Source organism: Pipistrellus kuhlii, unplaced genomic scaffold, assembly GCF_014108245.1.
Source record: "Pipistrellus kuhlii isolate mPipKuh1 unplaced genomic scaffold, mPipKuh1.p scaffold_m20_p_8, whole genome shotgun sequence".
Taxonomy (NCBI): domain Eukaryota; kingdom Metazoa; phylum Chordata; class Mammalia; order Chiroptera; family Vespertilionidae; genus Pipistrellus; species Pipistrellus kuhlii.
The window spans coordinates 11,228,692-11,254,057 of NW_023425584.1; the positions used below are offsets into that span (position 1 = coordinate 11,228,692).

General features: G+C 38.4%; 1 protein-coding gene across 2 annotated transcripts in view; it reads left to right on the forward strand.

The window, feature by feature from the left end:
- Positions 1-25,366, forward strand: part of GABRB2 (gamma-aminobutyric acid type A receptor subunit beta2) — a 188,845-nt gene that overhangs the window by 140,861 nt on the left and 22,618 nt on the right. The window contains exons 6-9 of one of the 2 annotated variants that reach the window (XM_036424327.2): positions 12,208-12,345; positions 14,200-14,352; positions 18,062-18,303; positions 22,189-22,302. In XM_036424327.2, coding sequence (XP_036280220.1) covers positions 12,208-12,345; positions 14,200-14,352; positions 18,062-18,303; positions 22,189-22,302 — 647 coding nt within the window. The remainder of the gene's footprint in view (positions 1-12,207; positions 12,346-14,199; positions 14,353-18,061; positions 18,304-22,188; positions 22,303-25,366) is intronic. The other variant, XM_036424328.2, reaches the window with a different exon arrangement.

Below are 25,366 nucleotides of genomic sequence, written 5' to 3' on the forward strand. Positions count from 1 at the left end.
TAAAACATTTTTTTAAAAAAGAGAGGTAGATCAGCCGAAACCGGTTTGGCTCAGTGGTAGAACGTCGGTCTGCAGACTGAAAGGTCCCAGGTTCAATTCTGGTTAAGGGCATGTACCTGAGTTGCGGGCACATCTCAATAGGGGGTGTGCAAGAGGCAGCTGGTCAATGTTACTCTCTCATCAATGTTTCTAGCTCTCTATATCTCTCCCTTCCTCTCTGTAAAAAATCAATAAAATATAAAATAAAAAAAGAGAGGTAGATCAATCAGTTGCCTCCTATACCTACCCCTCTAGGGGATTGAACCCCTGACCTGTATATGTGCCCTGACCAGGAATTGAACCTGCGATCCTTTGGAGCAGGGAACAGTGCTCCAAACATCTGAGCCACATCAGCCTAGACTCTCAACCTGAATTCTTAACACAAGAGCACACTCAGTTCTTGGATTTCATCCTTCAACTGGCTCATAAGTTTCATGGCTTTAAATATCATCAATATGCTGATTACACCTAAATATTTATCTCTAATCCAGACTTCACTCCCAAACACCAGATTTTATATATTCGATTGTATGTCCCTAACTGCACTGCTTATCTTCTTGCCAGAATTTGTAATGTGTGAGCTCTTCCCATCTCACTTACTGTCAATTCCATCCTTCCATTGCTCAGGGCAGAAACTTTAGAATACAGTGGTCCATTCTCTTTATTTCACATCCTACATGAACTCCTATTACCTGAGACTTCAAAACATTTGTAAAATTCCACCCCTTTTCACCACCTCTTATGCTCCCTCCATGCTAGATCTCTCATTTAAATTATTACAAGAGGCTTCTGGCCAGTTTGCCTTCTTCACACATTACTAGCCCCATATTGATTATTGTCAAATAGAAGTTAGAATCATTCTCTTAACATACATGCCAGATCTTGTCATAATTATTATTATTATTATTATTATTATTATTATTATTATTATTTGCTCAAAGCCCTCAGATTAGAAATTAATTCCAAACAATAACCTGTCTGATTTTTATATTATACTAGAGGCCCAGTGCATAAAATTTGTGCAATGGGGTGAGGGTCTCCTCAGCCCGGCCTGCACTCTCTCCAATCTTGGGATCATACCTAAACTGGTATTCATTAGGACATCCCTCTCACAATCCTGGACTGCTGGCTCCTAATTGCTCACCTGCTTGCCTGCCTGGTTGTCCCTAACTCCCCCTTCCCCCCTCACTGACCTGATCGCCGCTCACTGCCTCTGTGTGTTGGCCAGAGCACCCCTAACTGTCCCCCTGCTGGCCTGGTCGCCCCCAATTGCACCCTTCTGCTGGCCTGGTTGCCCCTAACTCCCCCCCTCCCACCAGCCTGGTCACCCCCAACTGCCCCCCCTGCTGGTCTAGTCACCAGCCTAATCACAGGACAGCCATCTTGTGAGGGTGTGAGGGTTAATGTGCATATTACCTATTTATTGCACCCCTCCCTCAGTGCCTCTCTGACCTCATATCCTATTCATTCACCTTGCTTATTTTGTTTCAGCCTCACTGAATTCTCATTGCCTTTCCCATACATCACTCAGCATCCCAGCTTAGGGCCTCTGCACTGTCTGCTCTTCCACAGATACGCTCAATACTAGGTTCTCCATCAGCTTTAAGTCTTTGCTCCTAGATCAGCTTTGCCAGTGAGGCTTGCACTGTCAATTCTTATTTAAAACTGCAACCTACTGGACTTTCCAAGACTCTGCATACTTCCTACCTTACTCTATGTTTTTGTCTATAGCATATAAATCATATTACTTTCTAACATAGTATGTGATTCACCTGTTTGTTATGCTTACTATCTGTTGTCTGTAATTTCCTACTAGAATGCATTCCCAGTGAGGACAGGTGTTTTTTAATGTTCTTTTTAAAGCAATGTGTCTGCCATAAGTGCTGAGAACATTTATTGAGTGCGATGCATAGTATCTTAGCCCATATGGAAGGCATATTGCTTTAAAAAGAACATTGAATAAGAACACAACAAGCAATCTCAGAGATATTTTACCTCCCAAAAATATAATAATTCCAAAATTATTTGTGAAAATTCAAGATTCCTGGGTACTGGGACCTAACCTAGGCTTTAGGACCCAAAGTACCTCTCTGTCCATGTCTCTCTGGGATCTTTTTCTCGGGAGCTTGATGAACTTTTCCCATGGTGTCTGCTTCATTGTTCTGTCTCTGCATATTGACTGTTCCCATTTTTTATAGCTTGTTATATATAGTACCTTTGTACTGAATTCTCCCCCTCCCTTTCCAAATCATGACCTTTTTATTTTAATATTTAGATTTCAGATTCTTAGCAAAGGAATACAATTGATCCAGCCTAGAGAAGTCCTGCACCAAGTATAATCAGCTCTGGCTGTGGTAAGGGTCCAATCCAGGCTAAGCAGGGCCTGTGAAGAGGAGTAGTTCCCACTGAGATTAGCTTTGGGGGGCAGAGACCCCTGACTTTATCCACAATAGTCATCCTTTTTAATAGGCGGAATTTCTAGCATAAATTATGAAGACATAGGATTCAAATCATAGAGGATGTCTTAGTTCAAGGTCACTCCTTTAAGAAAACATCAAGTTATTTTGGTGTTTCTTCATTAAAACAAATCTTATGGTGTCCAGTTAGCCTATTCAGACCGTTGGACCTCAAAGGGAAAGTGGGGATAAAAGGGAGAGATCAACCAAAGAACTCATGTGCATACATATGAGCCTAACCAGTGGTCATGGACAATAGGAGGTGGGGACATGAGTGGGTAGGGGTGGGGGATTGGAATGGGGGTTGAGGACAAATATGTGATACCTTAAATCAATAAAGAAATTTTAAAAAATAAAATAAAATAATCTATCCAAATATACCTGAAGAAGTATAGAATTTTCCAAAAATATACATACTATACATCCACATTATATTTTGTATTCTATTGATACAGATCTTAATGATGCCTTGATCATAAATACCATAAAAATAAAATAAAATAAGACCTATTTGCTTAAATTCAAGTAGGTCGAAAATTTTTTAAATGTAGCAAAATATCAATTTTTCTTTTATTTCATTCATCTGATCCTGTTAATGTGTTTGTGTTTGGCTCTAAACTAAACTCTGTTTTAATTTATTTTTAAATAGTTATTGTTGAAGGTATTACATATGTCCCCTTTGTTCCCCAAATGACTCCTTCTAGCCCACCCCTACCCACCACCCCAGGCCTTCATCAACTTATTAAATGTTTACATGGGTTATGCATGTATGCATACAAATTATTTGGTTAATCTCTTCCCTCCCACCCACCCACTCTCACCAGCCTTCCCTCTGAGATTCCACAGTCTGTACCTTCTATTCTGTTTTAAATTTAAATTCTGGCTTTAAATTTCATTTACCTCAATTTTGCCCTTTTTATTTTAAAACCATGTATCATCACTGAATGTTTGTGAAACTTGAGGACGACAACAAAAATAAGGAATAAGAACTAAAGTAGTGTGTCAATAGGTTAATAACAACAGGAGTCTGTTGTTTAAGGACATTTTCATGAGATAAACAAGATACTTTATGAAAGTATCATCACTGCATAAAGCATGAACCAAGAGGACCTATTCCTTTACAGTGTGAATTCTAAATAAGCCTCCAAGCACTGTCATATGTTTTACCAAATGGCAAAGCTCCCATCTACATAAAGAACCATCAGGATGTCTTCCCAGCTGTGAATTTGTATATTTTGACATGACTTACGTCCAGTCCTTTTTTTTAAAGTCCATTATTAATCTGATAGATTTTAAAAGACATACCTACTGAGGGTTTTTTTGGTTTATTTTGAGCACATGCAGATGATGTCATCAATGTTATCTCATATAGGTGCTAATCAGCAGGGTTTATTTATTCATCCAAAAAACATTTATTTAGCTCCTACACTGTACCAAGCAATTACCTAGATGTTTTATATACCACAGTGAACAACACAGACATACTCCTGCCCTATAGAAATGAACATTTAGTGTAGAGAGCCAGAGAATGGAGTAAATAAACAGAGATGCTCATTCCTGAATGATCAATTCTAAAGAAAATTAAACAATTCTAAAGAAAATTAAACAAAATGGAAAGAGCAGTTGTCACTGGAGAATCAGGGTGACAGCTCAGCCTAAGACAAGGAAGCTATGCTCTATGAGGAGGCCACTGAAGCTGAAACCTGAACAAGGAAAAAGAGACATTACAGGAGTATGTGCATGAAGGGAGTGCAAGGCAGGTGCTAAGACCTTGAGAATGAGAGAGGCAGGAAGAGATTAATCAAAGAATATCTATATGCATAAATTCATAGCCCATGGACACAGACAATATGCCTGGGGTGGGGGTGGAGAGGGGCAAAGGGTAAAAAAAAAAAAATGAGAACATCTCTAATACTCTCAACAATAAAATAAATAAATAAATAAATAAATAAATAAATAAATAAATAAATAAAATACAAAGCAAAGAGAAAGCCAGTGTAGTTTGGCTGAAAAATGTAGGCAGGCCCAGAGTCTGGTCAATAAGGAGGTTGTTTGTTTTATCATAAGGTGACATGAGAAGCCATGGGAAGATTTTGAGCAGAGTGACATGGTCAGGATTATTCTTGTGGAAGACCACTGGCTACTCTAGGTTATGGGGAAATAAAAGTGGAATCTGGGAAACTAGTTAGACAGCTGTAGCAGTTTTGCAGGCATGAAATGGTGTAGTCATGGTGAGAGAGGGAAAGTACAGCCCGCAGAACATGCTAGAGTTTTACTTCAGACATTTAGAAGTGACAGATTTAGATTTAAGTGCTTTCGACCAGAATAGAGGTCCGTTATATTAGATACAGACTCCAAGATTACAGAGTCCCATAGTTCCCATAATTCTTTATGTAGATGGGAGCTTTGTAGAGGTCCATTATGTAAGATACAGACTCCAAGATTAAAGAGTCCCATAGTTCTTTATGTAGATGGGAGCTTTGCCATTCTGTAAAAATTCTTGAATTTTTAAAGGAATTTTTCAAACTCTTAGAACACAGATTCTCTCCATGCATGAAAGTGTGATCGTATATCAGAACCAGCTGGTACATTTGTTAATGTACCTATGCAGTTGGATGTGCTGTAGGTAGGGCTGGGGAACCAGTGCTGGAATAAATGGTTGGCTCACTAAAATTTGAGGACACTGCTCAGGTGAATCACTCTTTAAGTCATAGGGATATATTAAACTAGAGGCCCAGTGCATCAAATTTATGCATGGATAGAGTCCCTAGCAGCTCCTGGCCGCTGGCTAAGGCTCTCTTCCTTAGCTGTTGAACAGGGCCTTCCTTCATTCCCCCTCGTGGTCAGCACACATCATAGCAAGCAATCAAACACCCAGTCGGTCGAACTCCTAAGGGGACACTTTGCATATTAGGCTTATATATATTGATACCAATCTGCTGTGTTGGTAATATTAGATCTTTATTTTCTTCCCTCTCATCCTAGAAACAATTTTTACTGTAAAGTCATAGTTCTATAAAGATAACATGGTTTGGAGGAAACTACCCTAGAATTTGAATATTAGTTGAGTTTTATTCCAGCCAGAAATTTGCTCTATTATCTGCAATTGCATATTCTTTAGGGATTAAGGAAATAAGTTTTAGTACTTAGGGCTTTTTGTTTTGCTTTATTAAATCTTTGAGGCTAGTGTGCTTTAATGTTGGATATTAAAGAACAATTAAATTACTAATATCCAAGCTACTAATAAAAAAAAGAAGAAGAAGAAAAAGTCTATTTGGATTGGTAGGATCAGCCTAAGGCACCAGGTACATTGGACTTATCCTCTGTCAAATCTAAGGCATTACCTTTGTTAATTATAAACATTCAGGCAACTTGTCTCAGACAAATTGAGTTGCAAATATTCAATATGAAAATGGATACCCTGAACCAGTGGTCACCAAACTCATTAGTCAACAGAGCAGCAAACCGTGGCTCTTGAGCCTCATGTGGTTCGTGAGCCATAGTTTGCCAACCACTGCCCTGGACCACCAGAAAGATGAACAAGTGGGCCCAAGTGCAAATTAAGCCTGAAACATAGCTGGAGGCAGAAATGACAAAACCGAAGCTATCCTACTTTGGGCACATCCTGAGGAGGCAGGGTTATTTGAAAAAGACAATAATGCTGAGGAAAACAGAAAGCAGCAGGAAAAGAGGAAGACCAAACATGAGATGGATTGACTTCATAAAGAAGCTGTAGGCATGAATCTGCAGGAGTTGAGCAGTGCTGCTGAGGCCAAGAGGACAAGGTATTGTGGCCGTCACTCATTCATAGGCTCACCAGAAGTCGGAGCCAACTAAAAAGCATGAAACACACAAAGGCCCCCAGCTATTCAAAAGGAAATTGTTTTTATTTCTGCTAAAAGAAATAAGATTGCTAGTTTTTGGTAATTTGTAATAATTTAAATTTAAATGAATTATTTAGAGCTTTCCTTAATTTTCAAATTAGAGATCCTCTAAAGCAGTGCTACTCAAAGTGTGATCTAGGGATGCCTGGCAGGTTCCTGGGAGGTTCTGAACGAGCTAAGGGAAGCTTCCAGGCCTCTAGCAGCCCAAGCTCAGTGCTGGCTCACCTTGCTTTCTCTTACTTGGACCACTAGCTGAATGGCTTCATCCCTCCAGACATTGGAAAGAAAGATTTAAGGAACCCGGTGTAGCTAAATGCACAGACACAGTCACCGGATCATCCTGCTTCCATACGGAGACAACAAAGACTGAGACTTGCATTGAAATTCAAGTTAAGAGGTGATCTTTAAAGCACAAAACCTGACATTTCACTTGATTGTGCTGATTTCCTATTCTTTCACATCATAAGATTTGAATTTAAAAGTAGTCATAGCACCAGAAGTAGGTCATCTTTGATGTGGGATGAATTCTGGGCCATTACTTGATGGTGTCCTCACTAAGATGCCACTGAGTAATCACGTCTGCCTTACCCTCGGCCGATGATTTTGAGCTGCTCGGAGTCTAGAGGTGATTTGACTTCACAGAAACGGTGTCTCTCGGGCCATCTGAAGAGTAGAGTGAAGAATAGGATGCAATTATGGAGTCAGGGCAATCACGCAGAGTGGCCTTGAGAGGCTTGCATTGCCGAATTTAAGGAATTGTGGCTGACAAGTGTGCCTCGCCCTCTTGAAAACTCCCTGCACGTTTCATGGGCCGTGGGCTGCACTGGGTCTTGTCCTTTGCACAGCACACGGGCCTCTGGTGGAGCGGAGTGGGATCTGACTGTGGAGTGAGTCTTGAAAATGCTCACCTTCCTACATCCAGTTGTGCTGCTTTCCAGAGATGTCTGTCTGCCTTGTTACATTAAAAGACAATTGATGCAAAACTCAGGGGGGTGAAGGCATTTATGGGAGTGGGGGGGGGGGGGGCGCAATGGTAAGAGATATGTACATTTATAATACCTTAATAAAAAATGGAAAAAAAGACAATTTGATCTCTGTTATTTGCAAATGTTTTTTAGATGAAAAAAATGTTTAATCCGCTAAAGAAGCAAGCTGAGTTTCTGGGGAGTAATAAGCCTTCCCAAGGGTTTACCTGGCTTTTCGGGGAACATTAATAAATCACCCTAAAATGTATGAATACCTCCAGCAATTTATGGAACACATCTGGGTGGGCATGTTTTATATCCTAAAAAAAATAAAATAAAGTAAAATGCATATGGTCAATAGGTTTGGGAAATTCCAGTGGTAAGTAAAGTTAAATAAATTGTTTATTGTGGGATTTCCTAAATTCTGTGACATGTTTGTAACTATAAGAGGGGGCCACAATATGCAGTGACTCAGCAATATGTGGACTGAAGAAGCCTCTTCCATGAAGCATGTGATGCAGGCTTAGTGTTCCTCAGAACATAAATTTTTACTAGTAGATATTTAAAAACCGATAGAATTTTAAATGCTAATAAGGCAGTAATACATTAATTTTTTTTTTTTACAATGAGGTATTCAATTCAAAAACATTTTTAAAGTGCTGTGATGGAAATATAAAAGGCAGGGAATTAGAGATAAGATAGTTCTTTAAAAATATATAAACCACCTATCACAGTGTGAATTATTCCCAACCCATAATTCTCAATTGTCAGAAGTTGATGTGATGACTGAGAATTAACAGGTTAAACCAACTACTGTGCTATTGTATGATGATTGCTATGTTAGATACACTGGGAGATAGATAATTACTCTACAATACTCAGCAGATGATTTGAGGAACTAAGTTTAAATAAGTAGCCAGGGGAAAAAAAAGTAATTTTAATTTTCCTCTTGAAAAAAAAATGACGTCACCAGTCACCACTGTTTAATTTCTTGGTAAGTTCTTATCCTTTGTACAGTAAATTCTTCTAAAAAGAAATATTTATTTAGTAGATAACAAAGTAGACATGCAGACTGACATTAAGAGAGAAAAAGTTTTAAAATGCCATCTTATGTAATAAGAAAATGCCATAATTTTGAGAACGTGTTCAGTTAGTGAGTATTGTTAAAATGGCATTTTTACTCCTTACCTCTCATATAATAGACTAGAGGCCCAGTACACAAAATTCATGCACTTGGGAGTGGGGGTTGTCCCTCAGTCCAACCTTCACCTTCTCCAGTCTGGGACCCCACAGAGATCAGGCCTAAACTGGCAGTCAGATATCCTTCTCACAATCAGAACAGCTGACTCTCAACTGCTTGCATGCCTGCCTCTCTGATTGCCCTTAACCACTTCTGCCTGCCAGCCTGATCACCCCCTAACCACTCTACTGCCAGCCTTATCAGTGCCTAACTGCTCCCCTGCCAGTCCAATTACCCCAACTGACCCCCCTCCACAACCCCCTCCCTCCCTCCCCCACCAGCCCAGTTTCCCCCAACTTCCCTTCTCTGCCAGCCCTGTCACCCACAGCTGCCCTCCCCTGCAGGCCATCTTGTGGCAGCTATCTTGTACAAAGGTGTGATGGTCAATTTGCATATTACTGTTTTATTATATAGGTTGTTTTTATCAATATTTGAAAGATAGCTTATTTATCATTCATGTCTTATATAGATTTGCATATTTATCCTCATCTGAGACTTGTAACATTTTATACAGTTTTTAAGTCCTCCAAGTAAATTCCAATAAATTTGTATTTTGGATTACTCATAGGCCATCTGAATTTATCTGGGTTATGGTTTTAATAATAAGAATACAATAGAATTTAATGACTCAGTTTCTAGAATCCCATGAATAAAATATAAAAGATGAATTTAATTTGCAAGACATTAATGAAGATGTCCTGTGCACCACCCCCCTTCTGATATATTTTACAAGAAATCTAATTATTCTCATTATTATTATGAAAGCTGTAAAAGTCAGGTCATATATATTTGCATATGTTTTATTTTTTAATCACTTTGAAAGACTGCTCACTGTTCCTCCAGAGAAAATTCAAAGAAAACGAAAACTAGGTTTGCTTTTAGGTAATCCACACAGTATCTGAGCTAGCTTTGAACTTGACCATCCTGGCACTGTCAGGGATTGTTCGTCTTTCATCTTCAGAAATCGATGATGCAAGCACATCGAAATATTTCCATTTGAAATATTCTATACTAGGTTAAACCAAAATGAAGTCAAGAAGATTTGGTTTTTTAAGACCAGCACTAACCAAGTTGTATACACAACACATTGCTCTCTGGTGTCAGATTCCAAAATCCTAAATATCAAAATAAACTTAAATGTTTTATTATAATTTCCAAACATTTTGGAGAGTTCTGTAAGTGTCCTTGATTGAACAGCTGGGTTTCTCATTGTGCACATCCATGTATTTGCTCATGAAATAACAGCAAAGGTATTGAAAAGAAGGTACTAGCTAACCTTGTTAAACATTGTATTTTACAAGTAGCAACTCAGTTTTTCAGCAAAAATAACTCTATGAATAGTGATGATGATGATGACTGTAGTCCAGGGCCATAGCTGGTGCCTCTGCCTGCAGAGAGCTGCTGTTAGCTTTGTGGTGCTGGACGAAGAAGGTAGATACTGAAGAGAGGAAGCTGCAGGACCAGAAATATACCCCTCACCAGGTTAGACTTAATCCTCTATGGGAAATGGTGAGAGTTTCCTCTCAACCTCTTCTTTTGAAGATGGCCGCATTTGACAAAAGCTTTTATTAAACACACACACACAGAGAGACACACACACACGCACACACACACACACACAACACGATTGCCTTCTGGTTTAATAAATACCTTTATTTATATTTATATACCACAGGTTCGATTTTGTAATGCATTTCTAACTATCGAGGTTCATTCTCTGAGCAAATTTATTTTTTCTTTCTATTTTAAACTGTTTTATCAAAAGTGGGATTGTCATTGATTTAAAACAATTTCATAACAGACATGTGTGCAAATGACAAATGAGAAATTAGATTATATTTGAGAGGAAGCTCTGAACTGTGAGGGTCCCCAGGGTCATATTAGGAAAGTTCTCTTTTAGGACAGATACCCCGTTCTGAGGATAAGTTAAAGAATATGATGAGGTAGATTAATGGGGAGTAAAAAGCTCTTTTCTGAGAATCTGTTTACTATGCCGTTCCCTTGGACTTTGCTTTAAAAATCAAAGTTATATATGCAGAAAGACATTGTCTAACAAAACAAAGGACTCTGAATGAGATCACGCTAATAAAAATGTTGGTAGTTTATAATATAATGAAACTCCAATTTTAATTACAATATAATTTATGATGTTCTCAATTAAACAAGCCTTTTCAAAATCATTAGCTATTATCCAGAAACCTATAGATGCAAAACCAGAAGTTCAAGTCTCAATAACACTTCCTAAAATCTGTATTACTGCAGCATTGCGTCTATGAATAAGGAGGACTGCAGATTTCTAGAAAAGTTAAGACACTGCCTGAGCTGTGTATGGTTTATATAAATGTTCAAATCTAGGGCATTGCAGTTCTTTGAAAAAATATTTCTGTTCGCTTTTTTGGAGATCTGACTCTCTGAGTCTCTTTAGAGGCAATGTGGTTTATTCAAAACCATAAGTACTAAGAGTCAGAGGATTGTAATTCTAGTCCTCAGTGTTACGCTAGCTAGTCACATGTCAAAAGGCAAAAAATCTTGGGTAATTTTTTAATTTATTTCATTGCTTTTGAAATTGGGAGACAATATCTTTACTGTTTCCTATACTTTAAAAATTCAACTATCAAGATACAAAAGTTCTTTGAAGAGACAATTAGGATACACAAAGATAATATATGCTTTGATGGAGGTTGTGGGGGATTAGTATATATAGTATCCATATTCACTGGATTTCATTGCATGCTTCCTTGTACAGCATTGTTAGGATCTAATATGTGCTTATATGTTGCAGTTATATGTTTACTTACTTATTAGAATATGTGTCCTTATTCTACTCTGTCCCGTGAATTGGAAATATCATTATAACAGAGGACACGTCTTTATTGTACAGAGTCCTATCCCCAGCATCTGCTCACTGATGAGCAGAATAGATACTCAGTAAATAGTTGTCAAATGAACGGAAGCATACCTTCTAAATAAACCTTGCATCTATAGTATACACTATACATTTGTATTTATTTCTTAAAACTATTAGAATCAACGTTGTTTTGAGGTTTGTTTTAGAGAGAATTTTGAAATTCAGATATACTACAAAATCAAATTTGGAGGTCATATCTATGAGTATTAACAAATTAGTGACTCTCTTAATAATCATTTCTCTTCTGACATGAAACTCAAATATTATAATTCAAATATCTTATACGGAGGGGGGAAGTTTGATAGCAATAGCATTCAGTGCTGTACTGATAACTTAAATGATGTTCCTCTTCTTTTGTCTTCTCTGAGAGTGCCATCAGGGTTATATAATAATATGGTGTTTGAGAGAATGAGATTCATACTCAGATAAACCTAGGTTCAAGTTCTAACTATGCCACTTTCTAACTATGCAAGACTTAATGTGAGCTGTTAATTTCTCTAAGCCTGTGATTCCTTTTGGGGGGCTAATTATGCCTCCCTCATGAGTTTGTTGTGGGGATTAAATGTGCTAATATACTTGAGGTACCTAACGTATAATAATACCCTCTAACGGTAGCTATTATCATTTATGAAATTCATCTACTAAACTTTATTCTGTCTGTTTTGTCTGTTTTTCATTTTGTGCATCTGTATGTGTGTATATGTTTTCTTTACAGATGGATATACCACTGACGACATTGAGTTTTACTGGCGTGGGGAAGATAAAGCAGTAACGGGAGTAACAAAGATCGAACTTCCACAGTTCTCCATTGTAGATTACAAACTCATCACCAAAAAGGTTGTTTTCTCCACAGGTTTGTATCAGGGAAGAGGATTAAGGTAAAAGAGTCATCATCCTTTATAAACAGGGGTCACTTATTTCTGGATCGGGTCCCTGGGAAGGATAGTGACTCTAGAAGACTGAGATCTGCTGAAAACCCTCACGTCCCCATCAAGTTCATTGCTCATTTGCAGCCCATCCAGTTATTTTCCTGAAGGCACCCCCTGCAGCACTGAGAGTCTTAGTGCTGTGTCTCTCATTGACCATCATTGTCGTAGACAGAATAGAGAAAGAAATGAAGACCCGGGTCAGTTATTCCCTTGATTTTATGCATCTCACAGAATTGATCCTCATTCTTTCAAACACTCTGGGAATAAACCAAGTCACAGTTCACTCAAGTCTGACCACAGCGAAAGAGAGTAGGGTAGGAGAATTTCACATTTCCCCCAGAGGACAGGAATTGCTTTATGTAGTGTGCCCCCTGTTTTGCAGGTAAACACCCTTCTAGATCCTTAAATTATCCTGATGCCTTTGCTGCCCTTACTCTACTCGAATTGAGGTTTTTAGGTTGTCAAACTTGATATCATCAGCACAAATTTTTAACAAGAAATCCCAGTAAAGTGGTAATTTGCTACATCGTTCATTAAAAGGAAAAATAATAAGCCCACAGGAATATGTCTCATTGGAGTGAATCCCGTACATGGAAATAGCCTTATAATGGTAAATTTTGAGATTTCCTCTCTGATTCGGGTACTTCCTGTCCCTACAAACAACTTCAGGCAAGAGTTGCATAACTTAGTAAGAATACAGTGTAGCTTTTTGCTATAAAAAAAGAACAATAATAACTGAAACTTTTCCTAAGTGTGAAGTTCTTTGAATTGCTAAAACTCTGTAGAAATGAGTTCCTACATAAAATACTCTTACTTTCACATTAAGACATGATTTATCAGTGTGAACTGTTTATGTTCTAAGGCTGTGTTCTGTTACATATATCATCTAAAGTGTAAACCCCAGATCACCACAAAGGACCCCGCTTCAGGAATGTGATGCTTTAGATGTATCTCCTACAGATATTGCTCAGGAATAGTGATTCTCCACCTTTGAGTAGGTCAGGGATGCCTTTTGGAACGAGGGTGGGGAACCTTTATTTCTGCCTAGGCCATTTGGATATTTATGACAGCATTCGCAGGCCACAGAAAATGATCAACGAAAAAATTAGCCTGCTCTTTTTGGTCAAACATTTAATTAACTCACCATAATGCCTTGACAGGGCCAGAACAAATTATTTTGTGGGCCTTATGTGGCCCATGGGCTAACGTTTCCCACTCCTGCTTCAGAACTTTGATAAATACACTGATTTTAGAAGAAAAAAAAAATAATGCCTACACTTGAAAACCATCCTGAAAATTCAGGGAGTTGCTGCATTGCCTTAAGTACAGACTTGATCCAGACTTAAAACTATACTGGGGCTTTGTGTGTGAAGAACTAGCCATTCTTTACTAGCATCAGGGTATGCAGCCTGATTCTGATATTAAAAAAAAAAAAATCTTAATGGGTGGGCTTGCTGAGAAACAATTGAGGGGGAACAAAGGGACTGTCCCAAATTGTCTTGTCATCACAGCTGTAGATAATGAGTACCTTCTGATCCAGTACATGAGCCCAAGCAGAGAAAACCGGGAATTCTTTTAATGACCGATGACGGTGGGATGTAATCTTGCTAATTAAAAACCCAGTGTTCTCAGACAACTTTTGCAGAAGAAAGTGCTTGCTCTTCACCAGGAGCTAGATTTGAATTTAGGAAAATATACAGACTACCTAGGGGCCTTTAAAGTAAAGTATCCTAGGAGTATAGAATGCTAATGATGATATTCTAAAATTGCCTTTCCAGGTTCCTATCCCAGGTTGTCCCTCAGTTTTAAGCTGAAGAGAAACATTGGGTACTTTATTCTGCAAACGTATATGCCTTCCATCCTGATCACTATCCTCTCCTGGGTCTCCTTCTGGATTAATTACGATGCTTCAGCTGCAAGAGTGGCATTAGGTAGGCCATTTTCTGTCTGCTTGCAGAGTTTGACTCATGCGTGGGTGCGTGGGTGCATGTGCGTGCTTGTGCGTGTGTGTGCATGCGTGCGTTTGTGTCCAGAAACGCACTTTTCTTCCCTGGAATTTGTAACACATGATGAAACCAAACTGCACATATTACAAGGATTTGACTCTGAGACTTTGGATGATCTGATCCAGCATTAAATCAATTAAACACATATTAAAGCTCTTTCATGTCAAAAATTAGTTAACTAGATAGCTGTTGGTAATGTAATTAGTCCCATCCATGTGATATTTTTATTGAAGCATAATTCATGTAATATCATTTGATAATTATTAAATTTCTATCTGTGCTTCTTTACCTGGGTAGATGTCCCTCCCATCTTTTTGTTTTCTGAGCAAAAACAAAAACAAAAACAAAAACAAAAAAAAACAGGAAAATGTAGTTGTGTAAAAAGTAGCTAAGCAGAAAGAAGTCTAAAGTCTTATGAATATTTTGGACTGAAATGGCAGGGGACAGGAGAAAACTGAGCAAAAATTTCGTATAGCATCAGTTAGCTAATGTTTGGTTTTTCTTTTGTTATACAACCAAAGAGATATAATAAATTCTACTTCATGGACATTTTTATGTTGCTAACTCCAGATATAGTAAATTTATGACCTTCTACACAATCTTTATTATTTTGAGTCCTAACTAATTCCTTTCAATTTTGAAATGTTAACTTCTCCACCATGAGATCTCAATGCAATTGTTACTTCCTTGAAGAAGTCATTTATTTATTCATTCAACAAGTACTTGTTGAATGCCTACTATGTGCCATGCCAGATACTCTCAGCACTGGAGATGAACCCGTGCCCTTCTGGAAGTTATGTTCCAGCAGCAAAAGATAGACAATAAATTGAATAGCCATGCAAATTATATAATATGGTAAGTCTATTGCAGGAAATAAGCAAAGGGAGGTTGGTGATGCCAGGGTGCACAGTGTAGAATAATCAGTGTAGAATAATTTACTCAGAAATTGTCAATGGAACAGACTTGAAGAAGATGAAAAGCCACAGTTATCTGGATAAGAATATTCCAGGCCATGAGCACATCAGTGAGGTGGCAGCGAGGCAAATGCAGAGAGAGCTCAGGAGCTAGGACAGTGTGTGTGAGAGGGGACGAAAAGATTACGAGGTGGTTTGGGGGCCATGATAAAGGCTTCACTTTTATGCTGAGCAACAGAGTTTTTGAGCAAAGAGGTAACATGATTTGATTTCAGTTTTGAAGGAATCACTTTGGCTGCTGGGTTGAGCTTAGATTGTAGTAGTTCTGGGGAGGAAGGGAGAGTAATAACATCCTGTTCTGAGTCAGGTCCCCGTGCCTTAACCTCTTAAAGTGCTAGAGAGCTTTCATCTGTAGGCCAGCCACTGTTATGCATTCTTTTGGTTTGTGATGTCATTTTCCTCCTGGTACTGGAAGATCCTTTGGAGAAAGGTCAATATCTAATTTTGCTTCCATTACATCTATAGTGTCTCTCATAGAAAATGATGTTCAGGGAATATTTGCTGAGTAAAGGAATGAATGAAATTTGTAAATATCTATTTCAAATTGAATATTTGTTAACTATTTTATGTCTATAATAGGAATAATAAGTAATTTACTTACTTATTTATATAAATTTTATTTAATTTTTTTCTATCACTATTCATCCCTTCTATAGCCTCTTCCACCCCACCCTCCACCACTGCAATCACCACACTGTTGTCCATATCCATGAGTTCTCACTCTCTTTATTTTTCCCCCAATTCATCCATCTCCCTGTGTGAATAATTCATTACTAGGTCAGAAATGCCTTAAAATGAGATTTAGATAAATAGTAAAATCAGGATTGTCAGTTTTATGATATACATGACATACAGGATAATCTGTGGTTAACATAAAAAAGAGAAAAATAAAATTGGGAAATGCTTCAAAAAGATTAATATTGTAATAAAAAAGAAAAATCTGAGAATTATAAGACACCTAGCTCTAAAGCAAGGCCAGGGTTTTTCTGGTCTTGTTCAGAATCAGGTGCTCAAATTTATTTATTTTTATGCTGAGCCAGTGTTGCCCAGTGGTTGAGCATCGACTCATGCACCAAAAGGTTACTGGTTCAAATCCTGGTCAGGCCACAGGCCTGGGTTGTGGGCTCGATTCCCAGTGAGGGACATGCAGGAAGTGGTTGATAGATGTTTTTCTTTCATTGATGTTTCTATTTCTCTCCCTCTCTTTTTCTCCCTTCTTCTCTGTTTAAAATCAATTTTTAGAAAAGCATATTTATTAAAAAAAAATTTCTATATTTGTTTTAGGATCATGTATAAAAACAAGACGAAAATTATAATCTTATTAGAGAGAGAAAATTAAATCAGGAAACTTACGTTCCAAAAAAAAATTGATAGAAATGAAACTTAACTTCTGGGATGTGTTAACTAGGTAGTGTTTAAGGACACAGGTTTCTGAGTCGGAGAGGTCCCTGTTCACATGTTTACTGCCTAACCTCCCACCTGTGAGATCTTGACTCTGAGCTCTGCCTATTTTCACAAGGAATTTATCCTACGAGGGACTCTGGACCCCGTGCTTTTTCCTGTGTAGCAATGTCTACCCCTCCAATTACACCTTTGAGGGAGACTACTCCCCCCAGTTAGAGGTGCTTACACAGCTAGATGAATAATTATAATTATAAATGCCATCACTTAGTGTGGCATTTTCCATAAGGAATCTTGTAATACTTCTGTATAATTATCTGTGTATTACATGCATCGATGCCCCACCTAGGAACATGAAGGTTAGATTTCAACTTCTCTATTATCCTCCTCTGCAGTTTCCACATTTTTACAATCATTTGTCCATCTCATCTATAAAATGCAGTGATTGATTTTTCTACTGTTGTAATTATTTTATTTCCCCTTTCTAACAAATTATTCTGGGGGGGGGGGAACACTTTTAAAGAGTGTTCTTTATTCCTGACTTGTATGCCTCACTATATCCACCCCCATAGCTATCAGAGTGACTATCATAAACAAAATTTGTCCCTATATCTCCCTGTTCCAAACTGGCCAGTGGCCCCACATTGCCTATAAGTTCAAGTTCAAATTCCTCACCAGGCTCTGTATATATGACCCTACATGAAGTAGCTCTTATTTAACCTTCACTCTCCTCACCATTCTTCCCACCATATCTTCACATACCCACGTTGACTTTTTGAGAGTCTTTCAGTGAACTGTATACCTTCACTCCACACAGAAAGCTCTCTCCACCACCAACGCCCTTACATCTAATTTTAACTTCACTTTTGATCTTCAGTCCTGAGTTGTCTGGATGACTCCCACTCATTCTTCAAAATGGAGCTCCAAAATCTGTGTTTCCTCTATATTCTCAACACACAGCCTACTGGTATCTAACACAGCAGCATTTAATTCACTTTTCAACCCCCTTCCATTAGATATATAACTGTAATGTGTACATATAACTAACGGAGGATTGTAAACAATTAATGTTTATGATAAATAGATAATTTGTGCATATCTCCATGGCCTGTCACAGAGCTGGGCTATAATAAGTGCCCAGTAAATAGTTTGTGGCATATATGAATGACTAAAAGAGCACAGTAATCTTTCCAGCTGTAATGAGAGCAGCAAGGACACCGGAGCATTATTATTCTAACTCTCTTTTTTTCTTTTTCCAGGAATTACAACTGTCCTTACAATGACCACCATCAATACTCACCTCCGGGAGACTCTCCCTAAAATCCCCTATGTGAAGGCCATTGACATGTACCTGATGGGGTGCTTTGTCTTTGTATTCATGGCCCTTCTGGAATATGCTTTGGTCAACTACATCTTCTTTGGGAGGGGACCCCAACGCCAAAAGAAAGCAGCCGAGAGGGCGAGCGCCAACAGTGATAAGATGCGCCTGGATGTCAACAAGGTAAATGCGGCGGCAGGCCTTCCTTGCTTCTTAAACTCATAGAAGAATGCCAGCAATATAGGCCAAAGGTCTTGCTTAGCAGATAAGGAAACCATGGCCCAGGGAAGGGAATGGGTAATTTTCCACAAATCATGAAGATAATTAGCGATGGAGGCACAATTACAATCCAAATCTGTGACACATTTAGATGCCCTTTATTTAACCCTAGGGTTGCCAAGACCACAGTCACCTGAAAACCACCTTTGTGACATTTTCAATATATGAGTATGATGTGTGCTATTATTTACGTTATATCTCTTTAATTTTACTCACATTATTTAAATTTATTTAAAAAGGAAATTCCATATCACATAAATCAGTATTACTTGCTAAAAGATAAGCTTAGGTATAAATAAATAAATAAATAAATAAATAAATAAATAAATAAATAATTTAATGATGTGATTAAATACTAGGCTATATAGATGCAGGCTCTGGGCCTGAGCTTTACGTGTTCTTGGATTTGGAAGGGAGATAAGTAAGTACAGAGATGTATTTAAGACTTACCAGCAGCAAACTGAGACTTCCTCTTTGAAGTCATCAGAAGAAGCAGGGGGGGAGGGGCAGGGAGAAGGAGAGAAAAGAATCATTTTCTCCTTAAGTGACAGATAATTACTGAATGCCTTGCACATGTGCCACTTAAAATCACTGAAGCATTTGGCTACAGGAGGCCACTATCTTGCTTACATCAGGCATAGGCAAAAAATAATTCCCAGTTGTAAACTGGTTCATTCTTTAAGGCAATAATTCTCAGCCTTCAGCACCTGGTTGAATGACTAGGGAGCAGTAAAAATATTGAAGGCTGGGTTTCTTCTCCAGAAATTCTCATTTGATTGCCCTGGAGTATGCCTAAGCATCGTGGTTCAGAGTTGTTGGAACCAGGAAGACAGTAATCCTTTTAAACCTCTGGAACTGTTAACCATACCACTGATTATTTAATTGATGTTCTAATATTTGGAACATCAGTTTAATTCCAAGGATGGAAGACCATAAATAACATCTGTCATTGAGTTTTGGAGCAAATCCAGTGAAAGCTGCTGGCTCACTAATGTAGCCACATATCCATAGGTCTGATGATTAATGGGCTATTCTCTAACCAAAGGCACTCCTTTCCTGGTTGACATTATTTGTAAGGATGCAGTTCTTCAGTATGGCCCTTGAAAGCCAATGAACCAAGGTCTGGGAAACTGTCAGCTTCTTTCCAGTGTCTGAGGTTTCATTTATTGAAAACTGTCAATAGATTCTAATGTAGCATTGTGGTTCTCAGGCTGTGCTATTTAAACCCATTTTATGATTGTCCTGTTACAGTGACCTTAATAAAGAAAAGAAAATGAATAAATAAATAAAAACTATCTCATAGCCCTGCCATTTGAAATGAGTCTAAATCAATTGCCTAATGCAAAGCTAACTAAATACCATCTGATCTTTTTTAACTTTCATATCTCCAATTTTTTTTCAGACCAATTTGCATTTAAATGACAAATTTAAGACCCAGAGAGTGGCATTTTGACAGCAAACTGATGGTTTTAAATTCAGGGGACTGAGATGGAGGTGAAAAAACTGGTCCTCTTGGCTGACAGTAGACCCACAATGCAAAATATAGAATATGAGAGAACAATAGACATACCTCAACTTCTTCTGGTGCAGTGACCAAAACACAGGCAGTCATGCCCAGGGATCTCAGGGCATGCAGACATTATGGGGTATCAAAAAAGGGGGCAGGGGATTGCTTCTGGTCCTTAGTAGATCCAGGCCAGGGATGCTGCTGAACAGTGATGGTGTATCATGCAGGTCCCCCATAACAAAGATTGTCCCTCCCAGCATGTCAGTATCACCCAGCTAAAGACCCCTGCTCTAGTCCAATTCCCTGATTTTATGTATGATAACCTGAGCCCAGAAACAATGTTTGTCTTACTCTTAAACTCTCTAAGACAAGTGATTTCTGCACTTTCTTTGATCACCAAGCATAGCATTAGCACAGCAGGAGTTACCATGTAGCACAATGTTAGTAAAAAAATATTTTGAGGCCAAATGCAAGACTTACTCTCCATTTAATAGCTGTGTGACAATAGGCAAAAGAAAATGAGTCTCGCTAACCTTCAGTTGCCCCATCTGTAAAATAGGGTTAATTCCTCTTTCATAGTCTTTTATGAAGAGTGTTTTTGATACTGTATAGAGTGTAACATAGTCCCCCAGTACATGGTATGCACTCAGTAAATGGAAAAATATTAAAATGTTATAAACAGTAGATATTATCCATCCAGGCCTGTTGGCAAAGCTTGTTTATATATTTTCCATGAATAGCATATAGGATGCAGTCCCATCCCTAAAAGAGGGAATCGTCTGCGGAGAAATATTTCAGGTCAGAAGTTGTCAAGTCAAAGCAAGGAAATCATGTATCACCAGCAGGTATTAGCTTTAAAATCCACAGCACATGAACTACTTCAAACTTTATCAGTCATTTCTTAGGTCAGAATGTTCACAGCTGCCTTGATTAGATTAAAACAAAAAGGTGACCGGCTAGCCTTCCAGATGCCCCTGGTTTCCTTTTGACCCCAACATGAAAGATTAGGGAGACCTACATTGGGCTCTGACTGCACAGAGCTTTCTTTTGTGCAAATAGTGCCACTCTTTTTTTTTCTTCTTTTTTTTTTTAAATCAATAATGTCCCTTTTTTTTGAGCTGTAATTCTTAGGTTATTTTTTGTTGTCCAAAGATGGGGCACCTGTAATCAGCTAAGTGTTGTTGGCTGCTTTGGAAAAATCAGTCAGTAGTCAGGGGACTGGCTTTTTCATGTTTCTCTTGATGGTTTCCTAGAGATGGGAGCTGCGAGTCAGCTCATCCAAAGTGAGCCTTACACTGTGCTCTCTGCGCTGAGGTCAGGGAGGAGGGGAAGTGGAAACCCGGCCACGCAGGAGCCCAAGGCACGCTTTCACATTTTCCATCTCTCCTCTGTATTGACTTCCTGTGAGTCTTTATTTTCACCTTAAAAAAAAAAAACCCACCTGTTTACATGAGAGTCCATGACTGGCAAGCAATGTCACTTTCCAGTCGTCTTCAATGGACAGATTAAATTGCAAAATACTAAGATTTTTAAAATAAACCTCAAACTAACAAGAGGTCTACTTAACATTTCTTTTTCCCAAGTGTCTTCTAGAGAGATAAAAAATAGAAATAAAAGTTTCACTCCTAATGTTAGAAGAGTCCTTCCTATTATCCCTTGCATTCTCCTATTTGTGTGTGTGAGTGTGTGTGTGTGTGTGTGTGTGTGTGTGTGTGTGTGTGTTTCCTTATATTATACAATTTGCTTTGGGTTAAAGTTATCAATTTTTCTTGCTTATGTCTTCAAGTTTTCAGCTCTCTTTTTTGCATTTAAGTTTTAGGTTGTTTATTTGTCTGCTAATAACTGAGTATATACATATTTGAGAATTTAGTTACTCCTGCCTTTCCACCACGTTGATTCTCACATACCTGAAATGCCTCCAGTAGCATTATTTTTAAGAGACCCATAGCCATCAGTTCTCCAAGTAAAGCTGCACCAAAAATACCTCTAGTGGGGGCATTCTTCACTCTGCATTTTCTCCATTTATTGTGTCTATATTGTCTTTATCCATTGTGTTATACAAAGCCACTAACACCTTTTAAATCTATTTATTTCTTGGGCTGGGAATTAGTTTTTTTTAATACACTAAAAAGATACAAGTAATTAGAAGTCCTATTCTCTGTGATCATCAGTCTTTCTAAAGACCAATAGCATTTATCTATATATAGTTTTACTTTAACCACCAATCTTCATATAGTGGCATCAGTCAATTTAATTAGCACATTCTCTACTTTGTCTTCCAGATTTTTTATAAAGATATTAAACAAAATGGGACCCAATATCGATCCTTGTGGGACCCAACTGGAAACTTCTCCCCAACTAGACGGACTACCAATTACGATTTCTCTCTATATACGGTTAGCTAGCCAGTTTTTAATCCATTTATTTGTATTTCTGTTGGGGACAATTTGTTTAGCTGTTCCCTTTTAAATAATGTATGCATTCTTTGCAGATAACCTATGGACTTGTATCCACAGAAATGTGGGAATAAGTTAAATGTTTTTGTGTGACCCTGATAGGGTTTTCCCAGGTTTGCTTTTGTAAACTACAGTGACGATGAATCTAAGCTTCAGTGTTCCATTTGGTCGAGATTGTTGCGCTAGAGAAAGAAACCAAGTGGATCATCTCTTGAGATTCCTGTTCATGGTACTAAGAGGGTAGTGTCATCCCATACTCTGCCATTCCTGAGGGCTCTTGTGTGTCTCTGGGCGAGTGGAATAGGTGAAGAAGAATTGTGCATTTCTCCTGTTGGCTGGCTCAGAACTGAGGAACTTGTTTTTGTCCTAGATTATGAATTTGTGCCTAGGGATGTTATGTTTGCATCAAGTCCTTGTGCTTCATTGTTACTTATTTTACAAGTGTATATTATCTTGTCAGACCCAGCACTATTTTATTGATAGAAAGGAGGCAGTGATTGAGATTGTTCTGCATCAAAACTCTTGAATGAAATTTTCCAAAGAAAGCCTATTTTTGACTACTACTGAGAGTTTAGTTTCTGAGTTTTTGTGTTTGCAATTCTTAATTGGCAAATTGTCATTCATAATGACCTCCATATTGGAGGAGAAGCAGGAGGAGGAGGAAGAAAAGGATGAAGATGATGATGATGATTGTCACCATTTTACTTTATCACACATTCCTTGTCCTACTCCAGCTTTTTAAAATTTCTATTTCTTGGCAAGGCAGTGAATGATATTAAATGCTTGTGAATCTTTCTTATGAGGGCTTGATGCCAAATGAGCTGTCATTATTGTATCTTCTGAGAATCAGGTTCTTCCTTAATTTTATTGCCCTAACCTCAAATTCCTCAGTACTCATTATTGTTGCTCTTGGGGTGAGGAACAAGGATGGTTAACTGACTTTGTTTTAAGTTTGTTTTTTGTTTTTTTTAACTTGGTTACTTGTTGTATTACATATAGTAACAGAGTATGATAAACTAGATTCCAGGAGATGTTTGAAACTCTGTTCATCACTATTTTAGTCCTAATCCTCTAAATATCCAGTTCCTAATATGTCTGTTCTCAGGCTTTCTCATTTGTGTTGTTCTTGTTTTGAATACTAGCTACTGTTTTCGAAATTGAAGTAGACTGATTTGATTGGGCTGTATTCTGTGTAGAATGCTAATGATTTAGAAAATGTCTACAGCTGGAGTTTAGGTTTATGATAAAAACAGTTGTATTTTTTCAAAATCAAAGTATACTAAATGATTTGTCTAATGACTGGGTAAAGTTACATGAAAATTCAGGAAATCCTCAGATTATGAGAGTATTTTAAAGAAAAAGTGTCTCTTTAGTGCATTAAATTGTTCAGTTGATAGCTTGAAAGAGTTAATTATACCCTAATGACCTATTAAAGAGAATGCTCAATGATTTACATTAGAATGTGAATCTTAATGTCTTCTGCTTATTAAAATATTTATGGTTGAAAGTATTATATGTGTCCCCTTTTTTCCCATTGACCCCTTCTAGCCTGCTTCTCTCCACCAACCCACCCTGGGCCTTCACTACCTTATTGTCTTTGTCTATAGGTTATGCATATATGCATGCAAGTTCTTTGGTTGATCTCTTCCCACCCACCCCTGTCTTCCCTCTGAAATACTGTCCTTTGTTTGGTATGTCTATTCTATCACTGAGTTCTTTTTCGGGTTCATAATTAAACTGAGAAACAAGGACCAGTATTCAAAACTTTGAGTAATGATCTGTTAAATCTGTAACTTGTAAAAACATCAAGATATATGGGACAACCCTCAGAGGCAGCAGGATGCACTGGGAAGCTGATGCCTTTTTGAATCATACTCAGCTGGGCTCACATTCAGGCGTTGTCTTTCATGAACCATGTGCCATTAGATGTGTTTAACCTTTCCATCCCTCAACTGAGAACTGAAACACTAATTTCTGCCTCATTGAGCTTCTGTGAGCATTAAATTAGATAATTAAGGGCCTTTATGGTGCCAGGCAAAGAGCACTCAATAGTTGCTATTATTCTAGAGGTGATAGCAGGGAGTATATGTTTCTCAAGGGGTTACTTTGTTGCTTTATTGCTCTTACTATTTCTCTGATTATAAAAGTAATTCAGGATCATTATTTTTTATGAAAAGTACAAAAGGCAATGAAAACCACTTAAAACCCTACACCTAGATATAATCATTGTCAGCATTGCCTTTTATTCACAACTAGAGGCCTGGTGCACAAATTCCTGCATGGGGGGGTATCCCTCAGCCCAGCCTGCACCCTCTACAAACTGGGACCCCTCGAGGGATGTCCAACTGCTTGTTTAGGATCAAGCCTAAATGGGCAATTTGACATCCCTCTCACAATCCAGGTCTGCTGGCTCTCAACTGCTTGCCTGCCTGCCTTCCTGATTGCCCCTAACCGCTTCTGCCTACCAGCCTGATCACCCCCAACCACTCTCCTGCCAGCCTGATTGCCCCTAACTGCCCTGTCCTACATGCCTGGTCACCCCTAACTGCCCTCCCCTGTAGGCCTGGTCGCCCCCAACTGCTCTGCCCTGCAGGCCTGGGTCTCCCTCAACTGCCCTTCCCTGCAGGCCTGGTTGCCCCCAACTTTTCTCCTCTGCCAGCCTGGTCACCCCTAACTGCTCTCCCCTGCAGGTTTGATTGTCCCCAATTACCTTCTTGCAGGCCTGGTCCCTCCCAACTGCCCTCCCCTACTGGCCATCTTGTGATGGCCATCTTGTGTTCACACGGGGATAGCCATCCTATGTGTTGGAGTGATGGTCAATTTTGATATACTATTTTATTAGATGGGATTAGTGATATGTTTACATACATAGTTTTGCTCTACCAGTTAGTATACTGCTGTTTTCTACTTAACCTTTTTGTATACTTAACTTAAATATACATCATTTCTAATAGCTACAAGACATTTTATTGAATTTATGTACCATAATTTATGGAATGAGTAC